General features: G+C 36.8%; 1 protein-coding gene across 12 annotated transcripts in view; it reads right to left on the reverse strand.

The window, feature by feature from the left end:
* The window catches only part of ZMYND8 (zinc finger MYND-type containing 8), a 66,390-nt gene that overhangs the window by 42,502 nt on the left and 11,637 nt on the right, over window positions 1-12,251 (reverse strand). For 8 of the 12 annotated variants that reach the window (XM_051632851.1, XM_051632849.1, XM_051632845.1 and 5 more), the window contains exon 1: window positions 8,909-8,997. The exons of 1 other annotated variant lie outside the window; for it this stretch is intronic. In XM_051632851.1, the coding sequence (XP_051488811.1) occupies window positions 8,909-8,922 (14 nt within the window). In that variant the 5' untranslated portion in view covers window positions 8,923-8,997. Of the gene's footprint in view, window positions 1-4,019; window positions 4,055-7,807; window positions 8,297-8,908; window positions 8,998-12,251 lie in introns of those variants that run through there. 3 more of the 12 variants (XM_051632850.1, XM_051632844.1, XM_051632843.1) reach the window with 2 other exon arrangements.

The raw sequence follows: 12,251 nt of genomic DNA on the forward strand, positions 1-12,251 counted from the left end.
AAACTAGCACGAATATTGAGTTATACACCAGTTTTAGAGATCTGACTATCGTTAGATGAAAGATAAAAAACATTATGTTGAAGCAAGCCCAAATTCAAAATGATAGATAAATGAGGTTGTAGTGCCTGAAGTAGGTATCACAGTTGTCCATTAACACCACCAGAGTACACCAGCCAAGTGGGATTTATATCTTTTCCTCTGTAGTGATAATTTACTGTCTATAGCCTGTTAATATAAATTGTTGCTGATACCAGTTTACATTGATATGGCAGACTGTAAACTGCTGATTCTATGGACTGGACTGAGATTTCACCAGTTGTCCAAGAGGACAACTAGAGACCTTTGCTTTAGCTACTGTGGATAAATCTGCCCGAGAAAACTAATGAGAGCATGGAAACAACACTGAAGACTTGGTTACGTTTATATGAGAGAAGCTCTTCAACCTGACAAACAGTTTATATTAGCATGAGTTTTGTTACTGGTATAAGTTAAAACAGCTTCCTAAGCAAAGTAAAACTTACCAGCAGAAGGACTTTTTAGTCTGGTATTTGTCAAAATTACTTTTAATCAACTACCAGCTACCAGGGGGTTGGGTTGCAATTACTTCCACACTTCTAAACAGGACAGTTATGTCAGCAAAAATTTTAAATAAAAAGTAACCAAGTTCAATGTACAGAATACCCAAAGCTGAGAAGATTCATGAACTCCAGGAATCATTATTCTTTACCTGTCTTTTGTGTGTAGCAATAAATTATAAATTAAGCTCTTCAAAGTAATAAAACACTGATGAGAAGCTCTACCAGCACCCAACCTCCCATCTATTAGACTATGCTGTTAATTTCAGTAGCAAGAAAAGGCATCCATGCGGCCAGAATTATGGTAAATGAGAATCACAGTTGACCATAGCACAATGTGTCTCATATTTATTTTGCATGGGCAGATTAAATGCATAACACAGCTGACCGTACTACAACACTCACCAATTTACTATGCATGGGCAGATCAATTATACTGCACATTTGTTACACCCTTTCCCAGAAGGCCTTCAGCACAGGGGAGCTGGCAGTGTCTGCAGACACCAAAACAGTTCATGCACCACTTGCCTCTGCCCATTCACTTTCTTAAGCAATGGAAAGGGATGAGCTCACTGGATGATTCATTGCTCTCTTCCCATGTTGCATTAGTTTTTAATTCCCCTCCCTCTCATAAAATAATATTTCATTATCACCAAACTGTAACAAAACCCATGTTTTTAAAACAACACGTATATATATCTAATAACGCACACAGGTAAATTTGTAATAATACACGTGGTCTTAAAATACAGATCCAGCTGCAGCCACAGAGTAGGACATACAAGTCTATGAGACTCAGGTTGAAGTCTTATGGTCATTTAACACAAGTTTCTAATAAAAGGAATGGTCTCCCTGGTCCCTGACTTCATGATCCAGAAATCATGTTCATTTTAACTGAATCAGTTCTGTGATCTTGCTCAATGCACAGCTGGATGTGCAGAAAAGAGGAAATGGGAGTGTACAGCATGTGGGGAGGGAGGAAAAGAGTAATATCCTTTCAGCAGTGGCTCACATTTAAGCTATATTAAAGTAATCATATCATTCCAGACTCATCCATATATATTAGGTGCCATTTTGTCCAAATCACAACCTCAAGGGAACATGATACAACAAGAAAGATACAGTAGTTGCTACAAGCAGTATTAAAAGACACAGAGTTGAGAAATGGGTGTAACAGATCAATACAGCAACACAGTAGCAGGAACTGTTCCCACATCCCTGACCAAAACAGCAGGGGAAGGTAAGAGCTGACTGAAGGTGCTCTGCAGCTGTGGGCAGAAGCCTACACTGCAGGGTATTACAGGTCAGGACTATGTATCAAGTACAGCATATGAGGTTTCTTAAGCTCTAAATCTGCCTCTTCCCATCTAGTAAGTTTAATTTATGAGATTTAGCCAGTTTCCTCCATCACCTTTTTGAGTGTTCTGTCAAAAGATCTTTAGACAAGGAAAACATTCCTCATAAGCAGTTCCAAGACAAACAAAGTATCTTGACTTAACACGTCTGATACATCGCACAGAAGATGGCTGAAGACAGCTTTCCCAAAGATATGAAATATAAATGCACAGTGAAAATTGTAATCACCACTTGACACCAAGGTTAATTTCATTATTCGTAGCAATGGATGTGCATATATCCTATACACATGGTGTCATCCACAACTAAAACAAAATTCAGCAACTATCTACTATAAGATGAAAACAACCTTAGAGGAATAGATGGTATCTCCATATTCTCTACCATAATTAATTTTGCTCAATCTTTTAAGGACACAAACATTTAAGTGCATGTAAGAAATTCACTGAGATTGTTCTGAAAAAAAAAACAATGCTGGGGGGACACAGTTAAACAGCACACTAGACATAGCTATAAGAGATTTTAAATTCACAGCTCTTCAGAAGCATCTCCCATTGTTTTATTTGCTGTAATGTATTATGACTTGCACAACATGACATTGTTTGAATGGAGGCAGCGATGACTACAGTGGTAATCTTTAAGACTCAAGTTTGTAAATACATGCTAGCAATTCACAGCAAGTTTACAGTAACTTTTCTAAAGCTGACAGATCTTTTCACCTTTGCACCTTCCATTAATATAAGCAGTATTCTGAAAATGCTTTATAAAGCACAAACTTCCAAATGCAGAAATACCATTAGCAAAAGATGTCAAATTAAATAATTCAAGAAAAACAGGTTTGTAATGACAGGTACCTTGCCATTACCCATAATAAAATAAAAATAAAATTAAAACCAGCAGCAAAATAATTATAGACATGCATCTAGTTCTGTGGAAACAGTAACTGTGTGCTCAAGTAGACCATTCTAGAGAGTTTGATTTGAGAATTCTTTTTTTTTTTTGAGGGTTTAGAGCTGTTATTTTAGACAGTATGCATTACTAACATGCATGTGTGCTATGAATGTGATGCTCTGAGGTTGCAGATCAGAAACTATGCTGCTATAGCCTTAAGTAGATGAATACAATAAATACACTGCCATCTGAAAGCTACTTTCCTTTTCTCAATAAGATGAATGAACACAGAGGAACGTATTTTAAGAACACAATTGAAATTTAAGCTTTGCCAGTTTCAGTGTCAGTTGAGTAGAACACCAAATAATCATTTAAAACTTACTCATATTGGCACAACTTACAAACAAACAAAAAAAAGGAATTGTTTTCTAAGATGTTAAACAAATTTGTTTCATACAAATTAGTTTAACGTGTCTGAATGAGGGGAGAAAGGGTTATTTCCTTTGGGGATACTTGGGAACAGAAAGGAAAAAAAAATAAGCATTGCAATCATACAAGATTTACTGATACTTAGGCAAAAATGCAAAAAGAACTTGGCAGCCTAATTTTAAAATATGTTCTCTATTAAACTGAAGAGAAGGTGGGTTTCTTATATGAAATGCAGCTTTTCAAATTTCAGACCAGTAAATAAAATGCTGACTTTTCTGTTTAGGATAAATCATTCCTGTACTAGTAGTAGTACTTAGCAGAAAAAAAATGTACATATACAAAAGTATTTAAAGCTGCTCTAGCCTATATTAAGTACAAAAGAGCAATTAAAAGTTGCAGATGAACTACTGCACCCTGACATTTAACCAAGAAAAACTGACAGATATGGAAAACCACTCAAAACAGCTAATGCCCAGATACACAATCTAGATCTACATTAGGGAACAGACAATAATTTAAAATCAAAACCTATATATTTAAGGAATTCATTTTTCCTTTTAACTAATAGAAAATAAAATTTTAAAAAACTGATGTAAGATTATAAGCACTAAAACTGAATTTCATCCTTAAGATAATTTCTGCCTCTCCTATACCACATTTGTGAGCAGCAATTCTAAATAATTATTTCAAAGAACTGCATTCAATAAAAACCTGAAAAACATTTGCATGCCATTGCTGAATAAATAGCAGCTTTGTATAAGCACTCACCTATAACAGTCTCTTACTCATCGGTAGCTATGCTATTTATGCAGGATTCTTAAAATGGCGTCTGACAGCACTGCACTGCCTCACTCCTGTACTGTAGCTAAAATGGTAGCAAGTTTATTCAATAACAGTATCTCTTGTTTAAACAGCAGTGCTATATATGAAGCAAGCATTTAAATATCAGAAATGGTAAAGTGTGACAAAAGGAACCTGACATCCAAATGTTTAACTAAGAAGGCACAAGATAGAGTTTTGTGAAGGCACAGGTTACTAGGGAAATCACTCAATTTTAGATTCACCCTCCAGTTTGAGCACCTCATACTTTAAATTTTCCTTTTGCAAAACGCTCAGTTTATATTAATCAATTAACACACACAACCCGCTTGCTCAGTTATTTACATACAACAGTGTTTAAGTTAGCTATCTCTGAAAACAAGCAGTAAATAAATATTTATTTAATATATAGAACATTTAGGTTATTTTAAAAACCTTACTCTTATTCAGTATGCATTCAAAATAGCTCCACAAAAGAGAAAATCAGGGGAGGGGGAGATTCTTGGTGTCATACTGTCTTTAAAACTGTAACTATACAGATGAGGCCCAGGCAAGGCAACCAGAAGAACTATAGATTTTGCATGATGAAAAAAATAATTTAAGATCATCCTTGAATGTAAAGGTTTATATTGGCTAAATTAAGGACACTAACATGCTGCTACAGCATGGTTTTAACTTCACCATGAAAAACAGATGCTATGACAATTGGCAATAAAGGGTTAACATAAGAATGACAGACAACTTCTGTCAAATAAATAAAACTCAGTTCCTCTGTAGCTATTTCTAAATTGGACTTTAATCCACCTATACAAGACATGTTTATTAATGAATGTATTTAAAATACTTTCTACATACAATTTAAAGGGCCAAGCTTGACAGTCTACTATAAGAGTTTTCAGCCACTGCTTTACAGACCCCTCAAAGCCAGTGTACTACTAAGGGGTCTGCAATAGACAATAAGTATATCAAACCTAGTCTAACAGGCTTAAATTCACTATAATGGGATTCGTGTGCTCATGGGGAAAATACTAGGGATCCACAAAAAAAAATTTGAAAATCGCTGTATAATACATTCCACATGGACAAAGGTTATGTTCAACTTCCAAGATATTTAGGAGATTCCAATTAATATCCTGAATTATAGACAAAGGAGAGCTTTTACTGAGCTTTACCACCCTTTAACCAATTATTCTAGAGTGGCACCATTACAATGGAAAACTGACCATGACCTATATAACTTTTCAGCTACTGAATCCACGTAGCCAATATACTTGAAAATGAAGCAAAAAAGAAAACAGGAAAAAAAAGGTAAAGTGATATCACAAAATGGAAGACAGCTAAGGAAGATGAGCCAGTCGAAGTTTGTGGACACTGATAATAACGGCTAAATTTGTAATGTAATCAACCCATTTATGATTTCTGAGCATGAAGTTCATTTTATTACTTGCTTTCTCAGTAGAAATGTAGGGTTTCCCCTGCATTTCAATACTCCTGCCTGATGTGAAGGGGGGAAATGTCACATTTGGAGTGATTTAAACTCTACATTCTTTCCATTCTCAGTATGTTAAGTAGTGTCATTTGTTTAAAGAAATGTCTTTTACCTAGCACTATTTAGCTTCCAACAGTTTGATTCCAAAGAATGAAAGAGGCATGTAGCTTTTAAAGAGCTACTGTTTTCATCATCATTTACAATCCAAATCACTCCTTTGTTTTCCCCCCATTGCATTCTTTGTCCAGCTAATTACAAAAGTAACTGGATGTTAGCAGTAAATAACAATGGCTAATCATATTCATCCTGGGCAATTCAAATTACTCTTTAGTAGCCAGAAAACTTAAAGTGCAATTATACAATTAACTGCTAGTTACATTAGAATCATGGCCATTTGCTACAAGCTGAAGAAACCTCAGCTCCATTGCTTCATACATGTCCGGTCTAATTGTGATATTAACAAGATCCAGTCCTGTAAACCTTGGGTGGAGAGCATATATAAGATATGTGCTTTTTCCCTGTGTCTGTCATTTAAACAAACCCCCACATTCCATCTGTCCTTAACGGTAGAAAAAAAGGCCCAGAGTGCTTCTTATTATGCAATCTATAAAAGTGAGTGATAACATCATACCTTGACAAAGCACCAAAAATATATGAAATTCTTCAGCTTGGCTGAATTTGCTTTGCTTAGATGGAACAAAGATGGTAGAAATTTCCAGAAGGCCTTTCTCAGTCTTGCCACTGCAATTGTCAATCTTTAACCTACCCTCTGCTTCTATTGGCTCAAGTACCCCATGGAGCAGCGCGATTGGGCTGATCTGTAAAACAACACTGTTGTCCCTACCTTGCCTCAGACATCTTGCTGCAATGCAGGCATTTATTTTTTGTGAACTATAAAAGAATTATATTTGAGTGATCAAAAATAGTGAACTTTAACAGACCCACGATGCTATGTTTCATTACATGCACAAGGGCAGCTTATACAAATATGCTTCACTGTCAGCAGTGTGTCTGGAGGTGCAGATTTGAAACAGATCCTAGCTTAACAAAACCTGTGGGAGCCATTTTAACACAAGCTTTCTGATTGCAGATCACTTGCTCCTGCTTCCTCATATTAAGCAAATTTTATGTTGCACACTATTTAAGACTGAAAGTAAACTGCTAATGTGTATACTGCTAGGAAAATTATGTACAAATGTAATTTCTGTTTTTAACAACTGAAGAACAAAAACCAGAATAACTTCTTAACTGTGTTAGCACTCGTATGTATGCTGAAAAATGCATTAAAATGGCATCAAAAAATTCTATCACATGAAACTCAGTGGTACAACCCAGCAGCACTTGTTTCAGGTTGCAAACTGAACTAGACATTCTTATAATCTAATCCGAGGAGGGAGGGGGGGGGGGGAAGAGGGGACAGCTGTGGGGGGGGCCCTTTTAAGCAAAGTGAGATATTCAAAATAAGATACTCATACTGGCAAACAAGTAACCAGAGGTAAATTGCTATGTTCCAGAATGTTATAAAATACGTGGCAACCTTCTATAAAAGTTAGCATGTAACTGTGCCTCGGTGCAGTCATTAGCAAAGCTTAGCTTAGCTCAAAGTTCTTTCTTAAAATCATGACTGTGTGTGGACTGTTAAAACAAGTGGAAAATTATATTAAAAGCTCGAAAGACCATCCTTTCTCTGCTTTTGTAAAAATACTGGTTATCACTGAAAAACAACTTGTTAAAACAAGCATGCAAGCACTACCATTAAAATCTTAATAAAGGGCACAAAATGTTCTAAATTAGTTATAAATCAAGCAAGTTTGTCTGAGATTATATTTTATATAGTATCAGAAACATATGGTCATTGAGCATTATTTACTTCATTAGGTCACTTCATTGCTGAGTACTAGCACTTTCATCACACCTCAAAGCCTAAGGAACAAGGAAAATGCGCTTTACCCTGCAAACATGGCAATTAATGACCAGTGAACAAACAGCAACTATAATACTTTCCACCGGCCTGAGGTAAACGGGAAGTATAAGTTTCAAATTTTAGAGGTAATTTATAAAAAAGGTAAGTGCATTCAAATTGGAACAGTTTACATGTACAAATCTCTCAAAATGGACGCTAAGCAAATCCGATTTTTTATATGACTAACCACTAACATTACTTCATCTACTGGGCTAACCAACCCAGTAAAAACAAAATGTTTGGAAAACTATGTAAAATGTTCAGAGTAGCATGCTGCTTACTTACCAACTGTTCAAGCACCCATCTCATTTTTCCAGTTAAGAAGATACAACAGGCTGGCAGATTTGGGAATTGATCAAAAAGGAATTTCTTGAAATAATTACGTAGCATTAAACCAAAAGTTTAAAAAAAAAAAAAAAAAGAAAAAACAAAACCGGGAAAAACCCAGGAACGAACAACATGTACTACTGTCATGAACCACACATGATTTTATATCCTCTGGACTCCACAACACAGAACTGTGGCTGATACAGTGTAAAACAAAAAGGCACTGATAAAAGGTACATTATTTTATTTGAACTACGTAAAACAAGAAAGCTAACAGTTCAAAAACATTTTCCATAAAGAATCAGATTTGTAAACAGATGTACTGCTGCATTTTATTGAGCAGCAATCCATTTCCAAAATCTGCAGCATAAAAACTCCCTTTTAAAGGAACAAAATATTAACCATACACTGTCCCTCAGAAAGAGAAATACGTTGCATTAATTACTCCTGCAAAAGAAAAAAGGTTCAAGAATAATTTTAAGTTAGGAGAAGCTGCATAAAAAACATGATGCAACAGCACACCACCACCTAGGCCCAATATCTACAATCTGCCATTAGCACTTTTTGCTGATGTCCAGGTTTTTAAAAATCCCATATTTTCTCAGAGATAACTTATCTTAGCTATTCCATTCACTGTTTAGAAAGGTAAACTTGCCTGTTCTTCTGTCTGCCATTATCCCTGCTTGACTCCCTGTAGGGCAGTTAAATGCATCTGCTCCCTAGCTTCCATTTTCTCTTCAGCAGGCATGTGACACAACAGACAATAGTGCTGGCAAACTGCTCAGAGAGAGAAAGCTTCTTTGGAATACCAGGATCTTGATAAACTCTAAAAACACCATCCTCCTGTGAAGAAGTAGGTATGCCAAGGTTTTGCCAGTCTGCAAAATAAAGCTGTGGCTAATGGCTACTAACCATGTGACCCAAGAAAGCAAATTTAAACAGTTCCAACTTAATAAAGTGCTGTGGTGTGAGTTTTGCACAACAAATCACAGAGAATCACACTCTTAACCCACAACTCATAGGTCTTAGAGAAAAAAAAATGTAAAAAGTAAGGCTTACCTCTGTGGATGCATTGTTAACACAGTGTTATGTCAATACTTATAAAACATGGAGGACAGGCTCTCAGTACTCAGGCAGAAAGGGCTTGGCACTTCAGCTTGATGATCTGTCTTCCTAATAAAAGCTAATCCCGGATTGGCTAGTTTGGTAAATCTGAATGTAAAGCTTCAGGGGATTGGCTGAAACACTTCCTGAGCGATTATCTTTGTGCAGCTCTGGCAAGCAGGAGCCATCCTGTGCGTAGAGAAGACAGGCTAAGCTAGGCCCATTTCAGCAAAAGAAACTTGAAAAGGAACCCCAAATGTGCCCTCCCGGTATAAAATACACAGATTTTCAAGCAGAGGGAAGTGATCGCAAACTGCCTGCCAGAGCAAATGTGTCTCAAAGTGCTATTGCTGAAGGCATTTGGGTATTTTAAACCTCAAGGAGGAACAGTTCACCCAGGTCACAAAAGCAATTCTTTATGAACAAAAAGCTAAATTCACTTTGCTGATAATTTGCAATGTGCTGCATGAAGAAAGCAAGGCCACGGAGGGAGAGGCAAAACATACTGAAAGTGAACATGCACAGGAGGGACTGAAAGTGGTAACTGAAAATTCTGAATTCTCCTATTCTAGAACTTAAATACATTAACACCTACCACAGCATACACTGACAGTGTGATCTCTTTCAATACTATGATAAGTCAAGCCTTAAATAGGAAAAGCTTAATGTCTCATTTGCACAAAAACTATTGTACAGTTGAAACTGCATTATCACAGAGGGTGGCTGTCACTCAGTGCATGCCCTCCCTGCTTATAAAAACGCTGCAGAGCTTAACCAAAAATATCAGTAACACCCCAGAGACTGTATTCTCCAATTCCCTCCTCCCCTCCCCCCGGCCCCCACCTTTCGGCCTGCTCAGGCTGTTACACAAAAATCTGACTTCCGTATTAGTCGGCTGCAGCTGCAGTTTCCTGTCTATTAACCCTGTAGGACTTGGTACTTTTTAAGATACACTACAGGCGCTCAAAAGACTTCTCTACGTGGCAAGTTCACTAACTGCTTTCACGATAACAGCTATTCAGATGTTTATGCTTTATCTTTCAGAGAAATTCTGCAAATTAAACAAAATGATAAAACGGCACATAAGCAACCAGTTTGATCCTGGGCCAATTCCCAAGCATTTGATCAAAAAATGGGATTCAGTTCTCTTCCCTAATGCAGTGAAAGTGGGAGGATTTATTGCTTTGCCAGGAAGGAAGAAAATCTGAACTCCAGATGAAGCATTTAAAGACCAAATATATTTACAAAGGCCCCAAAAATCCTTTACATTTTTGTTAAAAATTTTGCATCTGTATTAGGTAGCTCAGCATTATCATTCTGGAACTGTGAACAAATTAAAATGGAAAGAACAGATGAAAAGGTGTTTCTGAAGCATACTGCATATTGGCAAAGGATTATTTATTTTAAAAAAAGGAAAAACAAAGAGGAAGGGGTTTCATATTAAAAGAATAATCGCTAAATAATGATCTAAAATACCCAAAGCAAAATAAACATCCTTCCAATAAAGCATGCAAGATCAAGAATGGCACAAAACAGATTATAGAAAGCCCTCTCCCTTAAATCAAGGCCAGCTGCAAACAAAATATGCACTCTACCTTTACTCAAGTGTTAATGATCCCAGAAACAATCACCACAAATAAAACTATTGCCCTCCCAAAGCTCCAACCAGCACCTTTCATAATACAACTACTTTACCACATAAACCTCTCTGCTTGAGAGCCATGACTCACAACTATGCAACCCAGTAAAATTAATAATCCTGCTCTGCATTGTCCCGTACTGCATTCAGATTCTTTCTTGAGACATCATTGTTGCAGGAAAACTGCCAAGCCATCCTATCACTGTGCTTACATTTCTTGTGTTCTTGTGTTTTAGGCTGCAACAGCAGATTAACAGCCTAGAGTATAAATTCTCATAAGTAATTCTGGAGTCCCTGCTGGAAGCACTTTCCCTTTTTAGCTTTGGCAACGTTTTTCAGGGCAGGGAGCAGGAAGACTCATGGATTACACTGGCAGTTTACTCTGTTTTAGGAATGTAGCAGAAACTAGAGAGAATGCTGCTATAAAGGGAACAGTGTAGCCCACTACAGCAGCAAGAACACACTGGAAATGCATGACATTCAAGTGCATACTTGCATCAGTGTTAACAGTTCAAACCATTCAAAATAAGTTGCTTTTTAATTGGCATATGCCACTCTGAGATATCAACCCCCAATATACAAAAGTGCAATTTTTTATTCCTCCATGCAGTGGGTGTGAGGATTGTCAGTCATCAACATTTATACTCATTGTTTGACTGCTTTACTTTCATTTTATTCTATTAAAAAAACCATAATCCTAATCCCTATGAAGTACAGCAAAGGAGCACAACTAAATACACTGGATTTGTCAATGCTTTGTGCTAACCAAGATTCGACTCTGGGAATGCAGTAATGTTGGTGCTGACCGGGAACACTGCCAAACTGACACACTTGGACCAATCAGGGAGAATCAGCATGCAGCACAGATAGAAGCAGCCTTAGAAAAGGCCTAAGGTCCTACCCTCTTGATTCAAGGAAATGGTGGCCCAAATGCAAAAATTTACAGACCCCCAGTCATTAGCAAGAATAAAAACCTAGAAAGTATATTAGACGGAACATTTGTATTCAGCCACTAGGCTACTCTGCTAAAATAGACAAAAGAATTCTGTCAGGAATCAGAAAGGGAAAAGCTTGAAATATCTCTCATTTTATTGCTACATATATTTTGCAACAGGAGGTACATGCCTGGTATAATGAAACACAGGTACAGCTGGAAAATTCAAAGATTTTGTCTGTTAAGTCACAGTGATTGCATGTCCTACTGCAGCTCGACCAAGACAGTCAAACAGGAGTGGTGAATTTTTTGGAGGGGGATGGGAAAGAAACGTGAAGAAAACAAAGAAGAGAGGGAAGGCTAAAAGCTTTGTTAAATCAGAAGAGGGGGTAGAGAGATTAGTGTTCCGTCCTTTTCAATGCTTTGGAGATGTTAATGGAACACAGGGCTGTGAGGCAGGTTAAAAAAAAGGCTAAAGTAATAACAATAATAAACAAACAAAAATATAAACAAAAACCCCAGCCAAATATATGAAGTTGTATTAAGGGCTTGTAGCTTGGTCCCGGATTTCCAAGTAACTGATTTACAACCTTTATTTCTAGAATACGAACATGAAATATTGTAATTTTGTGTCTTTCATTTTAAGAGTTTTTTTCCACCTTTTCCCCTTTATCCTGAATCTGACAAAGTATTAATAACTGCTTAAAGACCAGAAGATAAGGCTG

The sequence above is a fragment of the Apus apus genome, chromosome 15 (genome assembly GCF_020740795.1).
Source record: "Apus apus isolate bApuApu2 chromosome 15, bApuApu2.pri.cur, whole genome shotgun sequence".
NCBI lineage: Eukaryota > Metazoa > Chordata > Aves > Apodiformes > Apodidae > Apus > Apus apus.